The following is a 15,696-nucleotide window of genomic DNA, read 5'->3' on the forward strand; positions in this document are numbered from 1 at the left end:
GTAGAACTTTTTTACATGATGAATAAGATTTTCGTTAATCCTCTTCATATCTGACTTAGGTGTCTAGGTGGAGGCCTGAGGCTGGGTTACTTTAAGGGAACTGTGTTGTTGGTTTCTGGGCAACCGGTGAGGTAATAAAGAAGCTGTTTTCTGCTGGCTTGGTAAATCTACATATTGGAATATCCACCAGCTCTGGGGATTGTCTGCCCCATTCTTTGCAGTTCACCCTAACTGAGTGACCTCAGGACTCCAGTCACAGATGGGTCTGAACCAAACGCTTGGGTCAGAGGTTTTGTCTGAATAAGCAGCTGAAAGTTTAGATGCTTTATCTGTACTATCCATATCTCTTATGTCTTTAAGACTGGCCTGGAAATCTTGGGGAAACCCCCTCAGCTATCTTACAGGATTTCTGGTCCCTGCTAGATCCCTGAAATGCCAATGTCAGAGGAATAACTGAGGTAGGAGGAAGAATTATCCAAACTTTTTAAATTGCAATAAAAGTCAAGTTTGCATATAGGTGTTTTTTCCCCAAAGGAGGCCTCGGGCATGGAGCAGGGCTCTTTATTTTTTCTGAAGTAATTCACCCAGCCCTAATGTGTGCAAAGGGAGCTAGTTGCAGTTGCTGTAGGATTCGGAACAAATTACATTGCTTTTGTAAACGTAAAATCTACACCATTAATTAAATGTTTATCTTTTAATCTTCTTCTTTGCTTATATTAAAGTAAGAAAAATTAAGATACATTTGACAGTTATATGAATGTATAACCTAAAAATTATACATGCAAATAAATACATTATGTTAGGAGGGTTTCTGCACCTATCAGAAAGGTTGGGATAGATACTTGTCACTGGTGGGCAGGAGGACAATCAGAAGAGCCTGACAAGCCAGAGGGAGAAGACATACTGGTGCTTGTCAGGTAAGCAGGTAGCAGGTTGCCATCATAGAATAAATCCAAGATAGCAGCTATGATCTAATTCCCATGGTTACTTAGGCCAGGTCTAGTCTAGATAGGGTTTGCCAGTACAGCTATACTAGTATGTACAACTATAGTGGCAAACCCCCTGGCAGAGACACAACTTATACCGGCAAAAAAATCCTTTTGCCTATATAGCTTATATCAGTTTCCCAAACAAAACAAGCCATATTGGCTAAAGGACTTTTTTGGCCGGTATAACTGCATCTACGCTTATGCTAACAGAGATCAAAGGAGATGTTGATTATATTGTTTTCATCTGCCTATCTCCTGTAGTTTGCTATGACATTACTTCTACATTATGATACCCTGTAATTAAATAACCCTAGATTAAAGTTATGTTAATGTGAGATGGTAGTCACATGTTAAAACGTCATAAAAACTAATGGAATGTTACTTGTATAGTTTTCGCTTATCTATTTCTATTATAACGTGATGGCAGGCAATTACCTTTATGTATATTCTTGTAACTAAATAACCCCTTAAATGCAGATGAAGCCTTGGGGAAATGCAAACAAAGAAGAGTACTAACTTCAAAGCAAGGGCATTGTGTTCAACAATGGAAAATCACAAACTCAGTCCGTATTTCTTACTCATCAAAACCCACGTGGGTGAAGACACTGTTCAGGTTATTTTCTGGAGAAGATTAAAAATGGATTTCATGGAAAGATCTTGTATTTCTGAACAGTTTGGACACTTACAGGGAAGCATTCCAGATGCAAGGCAGAGATCCCCATTGTTATTCTGGGTGACCCTGAGAGACTTTTGGAAAGATAGCAGATTACTACATTTGGATTTACAAACTCTGACTCACCTGTTAATGTATTTTACCTGCTTTAACCTCTCAATAACGCTCATTTCTTTTCTTAGCTTATAAATCTTTAGTTAGTTTACCAGAGATTTGGCTACCAGTGTGATTTTTGGGGTAAGGTCCAGAGTTCCAATTGATTTGGGGTAAGAAGTGACTGATCCTTTGGGACTGGGAGTAACCCAATGTGATTTTGGGTTTATATAAACTTTTATCAGAAACTCCAGTTTGTCTGGATGGCAATATGGTCTGGAGAGCATAAGGAGACTCCCTGTGACTCCATGGTAATACTGGTATAATGATCCAGGAGTGCACATCTATTACTGGCTTGGTGAAATCTAATTATAGAATATACCACCAGTTTTGGATGTCTGCCCTATTTTCTGACAGTCTGACCTGAGATTGGCTCTCACAGTTGTGAGTCACTCCAGACAGCATGACAATCTACGCTAGGGCTTTTCGCTAGTTTATAAATGTCATAAAGAATCATACACCCCCAACCAACATTATTACCCTGGCAGAAGTTTCTAGGGTGGACCTGGCCTTATTAAACTTTTGAAATCTTGGTTTTTAATAATAAAATTCTATTTGAATTAGTCATGGACAAACATCAAAGGCACTGGAGCTTGAGTTCAGACAAACACCCAAGGGTTTGCTTTTGATGCTTTGAAAGCTTTGTTTACAATTGCATATGCCTATTTGAATATGGGCAACAGGCACAGTCCATGTTCAAATCCGTGCTTTTTAAATGAAAACTAAGCCTTAAAAGTTTCACTAGTGGATGCAAAGGTTTGTTTCTCACACAGGAGCAAGTGAAGGTGGTTGGCCAAGTTTCTAATGGCTTCCAGGTGATCCTGCACTCTGTTGCTCAGGTCCAAAACTCTTAAGTGATTGCACTGAAGGACAATTCTGTTTAGTAACAGCTCTCATCCTGAAAGGGCATAAAGAGTATGGCAGAAAAGTGTCTGTAATACATTGCTTAGATGAGGAGTCTTCATCCTTAAGATAACAATGTAGGATATAACATCAGTGTTGAAACAGCTTCTTTTAAAAATAAGATTCAAGTGCCAGGAAAAACATTCACTACTCACGTGAGAAGGTGGAGACCACTGTAATGCCTGCACAGGCCCAGGGACACAAATGTATCCAATTGGCTCATATTTGTCTTCAACAGCAAAGAAGAAGACTGTTTTGTCTTTACTCTGAGAAAGAAAAGAAGGAAGATAACGAAAAGCATGCATTTCAAGGCTCTCTAACCATTTCACATACTTCAAATAAGGGCCGCATACACCCCTCACCTCAGTGCTGTGCATTCCCAATATTTGTCAGCCAATACAACTCCCTACTAACTGGATAGATAATCTACTTAGACCCATCACAGATACAGAAAATCAGGTAATTCTAGGCACTAAGTTATCCTCCCCCAAATGCTTTGGGATCTTTTCTCCCTGAGCCTCTCCTGATTTTGCAGGGGTCTTACCCTGTAGTCCATACAACCCTTAATCTCTATGGTCCATGTGACAGCAGATGCTATTTCCTGCAATGGCTAAGAGGAGATCACAAGAAAAGCCTCCTTGAGGCAGGTATCATTCAATAAATCAATAAATAAGCACAATTATGTCACTTTAAAATAGTTTTATATTTTTTGCTTAATAAAAACAATTCAGTGAATAAGTCAGACATACCCCTGTGGCAAGTACTTCCCCATTTCGTTCGTATGCCAAGGCTGTAACTGCAGCAGTGTGGGGTTTAAAAGCTTGTTTCAGACGCATCTCTGCATTCCCTACATTGGTCCGTCCTGCAACAACGGCGAGCCCCCTGGGATCATAAACTTCAATAATGCGAACAACGCCATCTTCAAACCCAACAGCAACTAGACCTCCTTTGGGATTTACCTGTGCATAATGAAATTAAAAACACTTGCATCTTCAGGCAAAAGATAAAATTTGTAGACTCCAAAGCCAGGAGAGACCACTGTGATCACCTAGTTTAACATACATAACACAGACCATATCTTCCTCACAATAATTCTTGTTTGAACTAAAGCATATCTTTTAGAAAAACATCCAACCTTGATTTTAGCCACCACAAACTTTGGTAAGTTGTTCCAATGGTTAATTACTCTCATGGTTAAAAATGTAGACCTTATTTCCACTCTGAATTTGTCTAGCTTCGACCTCCAGCCATTGAATCTTGTTATATCTTTGTCTGCTAGATTGAAGAGCCCACTATCAAATATTCCTGTAGCAGTTGCACCAGTGCCAAATACAGAAGTAATATAACCTCTGCGCTCCTACTCACTATTCCTATTTATGTATCCAGGGACTGCGTTAGCTCTTGTTATCACATCATCACACTGTGAGCTCAGGTTCAGCTGAGTATACACCCTGACCCCACACATCTTTTTCAGAATCACTGCTTCTCAGGATAGAGTGCCTCATCCTCTAAGTACGGCCTAAATTCTTTGTTCCTAGATGTATAACCTTACATTGGCCATATTAAAACACATTGTTCTAATGGTAAACTGGTTGAAGCGAACAACGTAAGAACAGCCATACAGAGTCAGACCAATGATCCATCTAGCCCAGTATACTGTCTTACAACAGTGGCCAATGTCAGATGCTTCACAGGTAATAAAGAGAACAGGGCAATTATTGAGGGATCCATCTACCTGCCTGTCCTCCACTCCCAGCTTCTGGCAGTCAGAGGTTTTAGGCCATCCAGAGCATGAAGTTGCATCCCTGACCATGTTGGCTAATAGCCATTGATGGATCTATCTTCCATGGACTTACCCAATTCTTTTTTTAACCTAGTTATGGTTTTGGCCTTAACATCCCATGGCAACAAGTTCCACAGGTTGCTTGTTTAGTTCCTTATGTTAGTTTTTAACCTGATGCCTATTAATTTCATTGGGTGACCCTGGGTTCTTGTGTTATGTGAAGAGGTAACACCTCCCTATTCATTTTCTCCTCACCATTCATGATTTTATAGATCTCTATCATATCCCACCTCAGCCATCTCCTTTCTAAGATGAATAATACAAAATCTTTTTAATCTTTCTTCATATGGAAGCTGTTCCATACCCCTGATAACTTTTGTTGCCCTTCTTGTATCTTTTCCAATTCTTATATACCTTTTTTGAGATGGGGCAACTAAAAGTGGAGGTAGTATTCCAGGTGTGGGTGCACCATGAATTTATATAGTGGCATTATAATATTTCCTGTCTTACCTGTTCCTTTCCTAATGGTTCCTAACATTGCTAGTGTTTTTGATAGCCACTGCAGATTGAGCACATGTTTTCAGAGAAAACTGTCCACAATGACACCAAAATCCCTTTCTTGAGTGGCAACAGCTAATTTAGACCCCAGTATTTTATATGTAAAGTTGGGATTATGTTTTCCAAAGTGTATTACTTTTCATTTATAAACAATGAATTTCATCTGCCAATTTGTTATGCAGTCACTCAGTTTTGTGAGATTCCTTCATAATTCTTTGCAGTCCGCTTTAGACTTAACTATTTTGAATCATTTTGTATTGTCTGCGAATTTTGCAACCTCATTGTTTACCCCTTTTTCCACATCATTTATGAACATGTTAAACAGCATTGGTCCCAGTACACTCCATTTCGAAAACTCACCATTTATTCCTACCCTTTATTTCCTGAGTTGTAACCATTTAGTGCTCCATGAGCGGACCTTTCCTCTTATGACATAACTACTTACTTTGCTTAAGAGCCTTCGGGTACGGACCTTGTTGAAGGCTTTCTGAAAATCCAAGTACACTGTATCCACTGGATCACCTTTATCCACATATTTGTTGACCACCTCAAAGAATTTTAATAGATTGAGGCATGATTTCCCTTTACAAAAGCTGTGTTGACTCTTCCCCAACATATCATGTTCATCTACAGGTCTGATATTTCTGTTCTTCGCTAAAGCTTCAACCAATTTCCTGGTATGGAAGTTAAGCTTACTGGCCTGTAATTACCAGTATCACCTTTGGCGATTCTTAAAAATCAGTGTTAGATTATCTTTCCTCCAGTCATCTGAACAAAGGTTGCCTTAAGCAACAGGTTACATATACCACCGTTAGTAGTTCTGCAATTTCATAATTGAGTTCCTTCAGAACTCTTAGGTGAATACCATCTGGTTCTGATGACTTACTACCATTGAATTTATCAGTTTGTTCCAAAACCTTCTCTACTGACACCTCAACCTGGGACAGCTCTTCAGATCTGCCACCAGAAAGAATGGCTCCAGTATAGGAATCTCCCTCACATCCTCTGCAGTGAAGACCAATGCAAAGGCTTCATTTAGTTTTTCTGCAACAGCTTTGTCTTCTTTGAGAGTTCCTTTAGCACCCTGATCATCCAGTGGCCCCATTGATTATATGGCAGGCTTCCTGCTTTTCCTGCTTCTGACATACTTTTAAAAAAATTGCGGTTATATTTTGTCTTTTGTTAGTTGCTCTTCAAATTCTTTTTTGGCCTGCCTAATTATACTTTTACCCTTGACTTGCCAGAATTTATGCTTCTTTCTATCTTCCTCAGTAGGATTTGACTTCCAATTCTACCAAGCGATCCAGATCACTCTGAATCAGTGACTTGCATTCTTCATTATTTACCTCTCTCCTAATCGGTGTGTCATCTGCAAACTTTCTCAGTGATGATTGTGTTTCCTTCCAGGTCATTAATAATAATAAATAGCATAGGGCAAAAACTAATCACTGTGGGGCCCCACTAGAAACGCACCTGCTCAATGATGAGTCCCCAAATATAATTACATTATGAGACCTGTCAGTCCACTGTTAATCCATTTAATGTGTCCCCTGTTCATTTTGTATTGTTCTAATTTTTAAATCAAAACATAGTTCAGTGCTACATCAAATTCCTTTATCAACCAAATATGCATTTTCATTAAAAAAATTAAGTTAGTTTGACAGGGTCAATTTTCCATAAATCTATGCTGATTGGCCTTAATAAAGTATTACAGGATAATTTAATTTAATCAAGTTCCACATCAGCTACTCCATTACTTTACCAGGGATCAACATCAGGCTGATATTGAGAAACTTTATAACACACAGCTCTAGAGTGAACATATACCCCATCTCATAAATCATTCTATATGGAGTTTCTATTGTTCACATACATGAAGGAAAGAGTCACATGCAGGGAACATGGTTTAATTTTAAAAGCCTAGTAGTCTTTAGCAATGCTACATACCACCATGGAAAATGAGCTTTGATTTTGATGTCATGCCAGATGGGATTCACATGCTTGTAACTCACAGGACAGTGGTGTAAGAACATAAGAATGGCCATACTGGGTCAGACCAAAGGTCCATCTAGCTGAGTATCCTGTCTTCTGACAGTAGCCAATGCCAGGTGCCCCAGAGGGAATGAACAGAACAGGGCAATCATCGAGTGATCCATCGCCTGCCACCCATTCCCAGCTTCTGGCAAACAGAGGCTAGGGACACTATCTGAACCAACAGCAGCTTCTAATATTCTTTTTAGGGAAGAGATATTTAAATGATCCTAGACAAATAAATGGCTCATAGCCTATGATATAAATTGACTTACTTTCATTGACTATCTACTTGCAGTAGGAACTTATATACTGGGCTCAGTCCTTTTATCCATCTGGCCAAGTATTCTCCCTCAGGCAGTGTTCAGATACCAATACTTCAAAGGAAACTGAATGAAAATGTTCTAGGATGCATTATGGGCCAGATTTACAAAGGCATTTTAGCACTTAAAGATGCAGAGAGGCATCTAGTGGGATTTACAAAAGCATAAGCAAGTAAGGTACCTACTTCCCACTGACTTTCAATGAGAGTTAGGTACCTAGCTGCATCTTTAAAAGTATCTGTTTACCCTTGTAAATCTGGCCCTGAGTATAGTGCTGTATATTTGTAGGGCCCAATCAGCTTACTTCATAAGCACACAGTTGGTCACCTATAATATAGTCATAAGATTGCATAGCACAAATGCTCTTGAAAGCATAGTCATAAAGCCACCCTACCCTTTAAAAATCAAGGTACAGTATTTCCCTCTCTGCCTGCCTGTATAAGTGACCTCTGCAGACTTACTATAAATGTTTGCTCAAAAACATGTCTACAAAACAGTTTATCTCAAGTGAATTGATTGCCAATTAACTCAAGTTAGCTAATATGTTTTTAAAAGATAGTATAGACACTCCACAAATGTTCAGTCCTGGTCACAACCATTTGTGGAGTGTCTAAACCTGTTAGCTAACTCAAGTTAATTGGAAATTGTGATGGGGTGGACTAGGCCCTGAGACCCCCCTGTTGGAGGCCTCGCATCTCTGCCACACCCCGCCCCAGAAAAGAGCAGTGGAGAGAGTCCTCCAAGCTGCCTAGAGAGGCTGCACGGGACACAGCCAATCAGGAAAGAGGCTGCAGGGAGCACCCAATCAGGGCCCAGTAGGCTAGTATAAAAGAGCTGGAGGGCCAGCATGAGTTCAGTTGCTGCTTGGAGCCAGAGAAGGGAATATGGTGCTCCTGGCTTGCTGAAGGACCTTGGACAAAGCAGTTGCTGGCAGGGACCAGGGAGCAAAGATGGGCTCCTGGCTGGCTGCTGGGACTCAATCAGGAGAAGGCCCTGAGGTAAGGGTGAATAATGTGCTGGGGCCATGGGGAGGTGGCCCAGGGAATTGTAGCAGCAACACAATTTAGTGAAAAGGGATGTGGTGGATGGCTGCTATTTGTAGGATCCCTGGGTTGTGACCCAGAGTAGTGGGCAGGCCCAGATTCCCCCTCACACACACCCATTAGCCACTGGGGAAGTGGCTGGACTTTGATACACTCCAAAAAGAGGAACTGAACTGTATAGTGGCTCAGCTGGAAAGCTGGGGCCAGAAAGGCTCAGAGAAGGCAAAGATGTTGCCTCCATGGAGGGAGCCCTGGGGAGTATGGCTTGATATTCTGGGCCAAGACTATTTAAAGACTGCTGGACTAAATAAGGACCTGAGCCCACAGATGGCTACAGAAGGACACTGACCAACCAAGGAGTACTGGGATAGGCCCCCTGTTGGACTTATACCACGAAAGGGGTTTATCTATCTGTTTCACATACAGACTGTGTGTGACTCAGCCAGAGGGCTGAGTTGCTGAAGACTCATTGCAAGGCAGAGAGAAAGTGCAGGCACACACTCTCTGCCAAGGGGGCTGTGACACAGGGCCAGAAAGGGTTAAGCAACCCAGCTGGCTAAATGACCCAAATTCAACCCTTTGAGACCTGTTAGAAAAGTACATAAATGGTAATTAGGACCATTTCATGCTCAATAGACTAGAGCTTTGAAATGCAAACCTGTATTATTGGAGAACTAGAGGTAATACTAACTGTGTTTACTTATATCTTGTTAGATGTAAACAGACAGTTCCTGTCTATTTCTATACCCATTAATTCTGAGATCTAAAGGGAATATTAACATTTAGATGAAACTTGGGTGTAATGTCAGTCTATCTTTCTCTTTGAAGTTTGTAGTAAACTGTCTATGAACTGATTAATGGATAATTACCTTATGCTGATGAATGCAACTAGTTACTTGTGTATACATAGGAAATAGGTAGTTTTACTACAAAGCAGCTATCCTTCACCCAAGGAATACCTGCTGTCAAGAGGCTATCATAGCTTGACAGTGATCTATATAAAGAAAGCTTGGGTGCTGATCCTTTTACCTCAGATCTGCTTAGGCTTCATCAGGGAACGTTTGAGTCACAAGATTGAGGTATCAGTCCCATCTGGATCACCCTGATATTGGACATCGGACTGTAACCTCTGGACTAATTCTGAAAGGACTTTTTGCAGCTCTAAAGCTCATCATCTCTACTATGAAACTGACCTAAGAACTTTATTCATATCTGTGTGTATAAAGATCTTTTAACCAATACTCTTTTTTTTTTTAATAAATCTTAGTTTAGTTTAAAAGAATTGGCTGTGTGTATTTGGGTAAGATCTGAGAGATTCATTAACCTGGTGGGTAATGTGTCTGATCCTTTGGGATTGGTAGAACCTTTTATATGGTGAACAAGATTTTCAGTAATCCTCATCATATTTGACTTGGCTGTCTGACTGGAAGCTCACGGCTGGGTTGCTTTAAGGGAACTGTATTTCTACCTTCTGGGTAACCGGTAAGGTATTGTGGAAGCTGTGTTGTTGCTCCCTTGGTGAATCTAAGTATTAGAATAACCACCAATTTTGGGGATTATCTGCCCCATTCTTTGCAGTTTGCCCTAATTGAGCAATCTCAGCGTGGCCTCTCTAGGGCCCTGGTCACAGGGGCGCTTGCAAGAGGTGAGTGCCACCCCATTTCAGCAATTAATAAGCTTGAGTTAGAGCAAAGACTCTAGTCTAGACATAGACTCAGAGTATTATCTGGGAGTGTCCACATTGCTCACCTTTACAAATCTGTACAACAGGCCATGTAGAATGCCTAGCAAGCCAAGACAAATGGGGAAACACCCATACAATAAATCCAAGCTCTAGTGCTCTGGGATAATCCTCTATAATGCAAAAAGCTTGCTCATATCACATATTCCAGTGAAGGAAGAAAAAATTTCCCAGACCTTTATCTTACCACTGTGAAATAACCTCACCAACGGTGATTCATAAAGGCCAAGCTGGCCAATAATTTCATTAAAACCCTGTGTCATGAACATGTGTGATTGCAATGAAATAGCCACATTGTGAATCCATGTTAATGCACTGCTGTAGGGTAAACTTACCACTCGGGGTGCCCAAGTCAGTGCCGTTCCTCCCTGTTTAAACTTAATCTCAGTCAACTGACAATTGCCAATGAAATCATAGATACGCACTGAGTCTGTGTAAGACAGATGGGAGTGGAAAGGAGACAGGTTATTGCAGACAATTTTTTCTTGAAAAACTACTTATTAAGATTTCAGGACAAATTTCTGATGCATCTTAATGAAAGGTTGAATGGAAAGTTAGTAATCTTTCATTTCACATCAAAACTCACATCTGCAAGTACCTTGCTGATGGTTAGGTAGTACTGTAGCTTTCTGTACTATCACGAAGGAAACGCTAGCTTTATTAATTGACCTAAACACTCACATCCAAGGGCAATAGGGGCTGAGACTGTTGCAGAACATTCAGCTCTGAACAAGGAGGAATGAGCCTCATTGGCCAGCTGGGGTCATTATCGAGTAGTCACAGGTGCAACACTGACATGTACTACAGGAAGTCCTGTGCTGACAGCATAAGGAAAAAAGTATATAATGATACTTGGATTTGCCTTTGAGGAAAGTGATTAAATAGGTTAAAATGGAGAAGAATCCAGATAAGAGCCAGTTTCACTTTAGCTGGAATTAATGGGATGTGGAAACCCCTGTTAGTGCATACAGTTCAATAACAACCAGCAACCCTCATAGGTGTCAGTTTGGCTCAATTGGTAGGAATTTTGCCTTCAGGCCACAATGCATGGATTCTAGTAGTACACCATATATAATTAATAGCTGACAAGATCAATTTAAGACTCTGTGGCACTTTCTGAAAAGCATGAAGGATAATGTCAATGAACTGGCCAATATTCCTTCCCTCTCTAACAAGTGCTAAAATGAAGTGCTAAGGCTTACTCAGGCACACCTTCATAAATTAAATGTCCATAATGAGGACATGATAGCAGTTGCAGCTGCCAAGAAAGGCACAATTATTAATACTCAGAATTGTTTATACAGTGCCATAAATGTAGTGCAGAATAAAACAGTTATTGATCCACTGAGTCTGGCATATGAAAGCTATTTAAACAATTCTCCCCTTTTCTGTTCTTTCACAGTGAACAGTTTATAAAGCTTCACAGTGAGACTCTTTAATTGAAAACCTAGTTCTTGAGATCAGACACTCCTTGCACTTTGTGGCTTCAACCCATTAATGATCTGTTCTAATTATTTAAAAAAAAACTGTCCCCAGGAATAATGACCAGCTGGTAGGTATCTTTACAAAGTAAAGACACACTTCCACTACAACTGTGAACTAAACACATTAGTTTAAAACAGAATAATTCCACAATGAGCCCGACAGCTGCAACCCTGCTCTTACAAGTTAACCGCTTAGGGAAGAGTTGTACTTACGGTCAAGTGCAGTAGTGGCCATGAGATATGTGACAGGAGAGACACCCATGGCTTCAATCTTTCCCGAGTGAAAGGTAAACAGGCACTCTGGATCATGGGTCTACAGAGAAATCAGAACAGAGTTCTCCTACATTCAGAGACTGAAAACATGGCTTGCAATGCCTCATCAACATAAAATGGACACCTAAAATAAACGTGCAAAATCTACCCTACATCTATTGCATGCAAAAGTGTGGTGTTTGTACGTGCAACAAGATACCCACAAGTACAGTTCCCTTTTTGTACCTGCAAATGCCCATTTTGCTTGTACAACAGGTGCATGAGCAAATTTTTACAGGCATATTAAGCACCTGGATTTAAAATATGGCATCAGATATGTAAAAATAAAAGTGAATAACATATTATATTGGGAGGTACAATGCCTGGAGATCAAATTTATAATAGAAAACTATTGCTTTGAAGGCTGAGAAAATGACCTTAAGCCAAGGGCTTTATATTTCACTGGAAGTCTTTTTCCAACCCAAGTTGAAAAATAGGTTTCCATATATACTCCTGTATTTATTATACACTTTCTACAAAGCTTTTTGCCATAATTGTACTGCAGCTTCATTTATCTTAAATAACAAGGTGGGTGGAGAGGTGGGAATAAAACTTACAACATTTGAAAAACTCAGATCAAGCTTCCAGATGGCTCCACTGGAATCCTAAAGAAATAAACATTTAACACCTGAATGTTCTTTCAAATTAAGCTTGAAAATAGCATCAGTCCTTGTAATTCCTTACAAATACTGTAGGTAAGAATCTCAAAATCATCTGGAAGAAACAGGATTTAGACCCCATAGTCTGATGTCAATTTCACCTGGTGCTGAGCAGTAGAACAGGGCAATGAAGCCTGGGAATGACACTTCCAAATTCTCCCATACCCAAAGCCAGAAGAGAGACTCAAATGTTATTCTATTCTAAAAATAATCCAGGAGAAGACAGAGTACTAGTTCTACAAGAAAAAACAGATTGCCTCCTCTAGCAATGCATCATCACATGCCTCTCCAATATTGCTCCACAGAGCTGATAAGAATGCAAATATGTCTTACCTGAGCATACCACATGGGCTGTCCAAGATCATGAATTTTCATGATGGAGCTCAAGTTGACATTCTTGCCAACAAGAAGTTCATTCATATGCTCCATTTCTAGTAGACCTGTGTCATCCACAGAATCAGCTGCATCTATTGTCTCAAAGTCCCACACCTTCAAGCAGTTGGAAGTGAACAGCACAACATTCATTAATCCAAATGCCAACACATCTCACATTAACACGCACAATGGCAATATAAAATCAAACGATAAGAATCCAAGGGAATGGGTGGCTCAGGATATAGAATAGGGAGCCTGTCGTGTCCACATCACCGTGACTGCTCCAGTTCATGTTCAAGCCAATCAGAGGCTGTTACCATCTAATATCTGTTCAGTGACCCATGTAAAATGTGTTTATAGGTCTCTGTCCTCTAGGAATTGGATTATTACCCATATCCCAAAAATCATTAACTACAATTGGCACTACTTAGTACCCATGTTGGCGGTGTCACAACTATGGAGAGTAAAACTGCCTCCTAGAGGTTGTCCCTAGTGAGGCAGTATGGAAGGACAGAGTGAGAAAGCTTGCACCTCCACTGCCTGCTCTGTGGATAAAGAGCAGATTTCGGTTTCCAGATCTGCCAGTCCAGCACCCTTTCGCCAGGACGACATTTACATAAAGAATACCATCAATGTAAAAAAAACAAAAAATCAAACCAAAATCCTTATCTGAAACTTTTTCCCTACAGCTGTAACCACTGCCTCTAATTACTACAACTAAAAGATTAGATGGGAAAAGACACACTTTTTTCCACTTTATTTTGAGCATTTAACAGTAATTTGTCTACTGTCAGTTTCCCTCTTTCCCTGAACACTCAGTTTTCCATTGTTTGGGCCTTTCATGCAGCAATAGGGGAGGAAACTAAACTAAACAAACAAACACAAAACAGGACAATATGACTATAAAACCCACAAATTGGCAAGTAGAATCAGAAGCAGATGAAGAACTTGAGACTACTTTTAACTCATTTTTAAAAATTGGTTTGATCTTAAGTTGAGGATATCCCATTATTTATTTTTTCTTTAACAGGGGTTTGTTGCTCAGTTGAAATGGATACATCTTTGAAATAAAATGACAGAGGTACTAGCTATTTACACAAATGCCTTGAGTGTTCACATGATCAGAAATTAATTTCAAACACCACTGTGATTATCCTTTGAATAGCATGTGACATGTTAACAAGGCCTGAAAATGACTAACATAAACCTAAGCTACACACACACACACAAAACATCCCCAAAGTTGATAAAGACAAAACTAAAAAATAAAACTTGTTAAAGACATCATTGAAATTGATTCTGATTTATTAGTGCACAGAAGGGATTTCTCTAGCATTAGTAGGCACAACGTTATTTAAATGTGATCTGATCCAAACATCTACACTGTGGAAAGAGATCTGCTCCTATCCAGTTCCTTGTCAAAATTCATTCTTAGATAGTGATTACAGAAAGAAACTCCGTCAATAGGCTACTCCCAATACAATATATAGGCTAAGTTACTTCCCTTTCCCACTATTAACAAGACTCTGTATACCAAATATGTGTCCAGACTATTAGAGGAAAAAATACGCACCCTAATGTAGCCATCTCCTCCAACAGTGACCAACTCTCCCTCATCCAGAATTAACTGATTAACAGGGCCATTGTGACAGGGTTTATGTCCAGTTCGACAGAGCTCTACTTTGATGAGGCCCCCTTCCCAAAGCAGCAAGTTGCCCCATTCAGATCCAGAGATAACCTTTCATGCAAGTGAAGAATAATACATGAGCGTTATAACATATCAATGTGCAGATATTGGTGAGAGACTGGTGAATATCTTAGTTCACTATAGCCTTTACTTTAAATTAAGAAAGCTCATTTGTCTGAGAATCACAATAATAATGAATACTTTTAAACTGTTAAAAAATAAGCCAGTTTATTGCCAGTTAATGTCAATATTAGATTCACAGCTGTATATTTGATTGTGCATTGAAGGCCTAATCCAAAGCATTCTGAAGTGAATGGGAAGACTCCCTTTGACTTCAATGGACCTGAGAAGGAGAAAGAAAACAATTGTACTCTACTCACCTTCCCATCAGGCAGCTCCACATACCCTACAATGTCAGTCACAGCTGTTTTACCAAACCTGCCCAATGCTCCTTGTAGCTTGAGTCCAGTGAATGTATGGGCCATCTTCCAGAACCTGAGCACAGAAAACAGTCTTTGGGGTTACACTTGAGATTGTATCTCAGGCTCTGATGTCATCATATCATAAGTATCTCCAATGTGTGGACTACTCAATTATTTTTAAATATGAGGGTTTGTAGTTTTTTTTAAAATTAGATAAAACTTTATATGTGCTGAATGAGGCTATCCAGGGTTGTTGTTGTTTTTTTGTTTTCGTTGTTACTGAGTGGGACTGAAATGCCCCACACACCTGGGTACCCACAAGATGAGTAGGTCACCAAACCCACCCTCATCCCAGTCAGGCGTTTATTACACACCACGGCCACTCGCCTACCTTAAAAAAAAAAAAACAAAAAAAACTTTCCCTTCACCTACTTCCATGAAAAACCTAGAAAAACATGGGCAGGGGAAAATAGAGAGACTAATATTTAAATAGGTGCTAAATCAATTTATATATCCATCTTGCAATACTTCCCATATTTACTTGAAGAAGCCTACTCTTC

General features: G+C 39.9%; 1 protein-coding gene and 1 long non-coding RNA gene across 5 annotated transcripts in view; one reads left to right on the plus strand and one right to left on the minus strand.

Annotated features, from left to right (window-relative positions):
• CFAP44 (cilia and flagella associated protein 44) overlaps window positions 1–15,696 on the minus strand; it is a 70,094-nt gene that overhangs the window by 38,094 nt on the left and 16,304 nt on the right. For all 4 annotated transcript variants that reach the window (XM_039481053.1, XM_039481031.1, XM_039481042.1 and 1 more), the window contains 8 exons: window positions 15,095–15,209; window positions 14,601–14,765; window positions 12,986–13,141; window positions 12,551–12,598; window positions 11,895–11,994; window positions 10,533–10,627; window positions 3,468–3,677; window positions 2,874–2,984 (listed from right to left, as the gene is read on the minus strand). In XM_039481053.1, coding sequence (XP_039336987.1) covers window positions 2,874–2,984; window positions 3,468–3,677; window positions 10,533–10,627; window positions 11,895–11,994; window positions 12,551–12,598; window positions 12,986–13,141; window positions 14,601–14,765; window positions 15,095–15,209 — 1,000 coding nt within the window. The remainder of the gene's footprint in view (window positions 1–2,873; window positions 2,985–3,467; window positions 3,678–10,532; window positions 10,628–11,894; window positions 11,995–12,550; window positions 12,599–12,985; window positions 13,142–14,600; window positions 14,766–15,094; window positions 15,210–15,696) is intronic.
• On the plus strand, window positions 203–1,872 carry LOC120368710. The gene is made up of 2 exons (XR_005582735.1): window positions 203–458; window positions 1,467–1,872. It is a non-coding gene; the product is annotated as an uncharacterized LOC120368710 (long non-coding RNA).

Source organism: Mauremys reevesii, linkage group 1, assembly GCF_016161935.1.
Source record: "Mauremys reevesii isolate NIE-2019 linkage group 1, ASM1616193v1, whole genome shotgun sequence".
NCBI classification, from domain to species: Eukaryota; Metazoa; Chordata; order Testudines; family Geoemydidae; genus Mauremys; species Mauremys reevesii.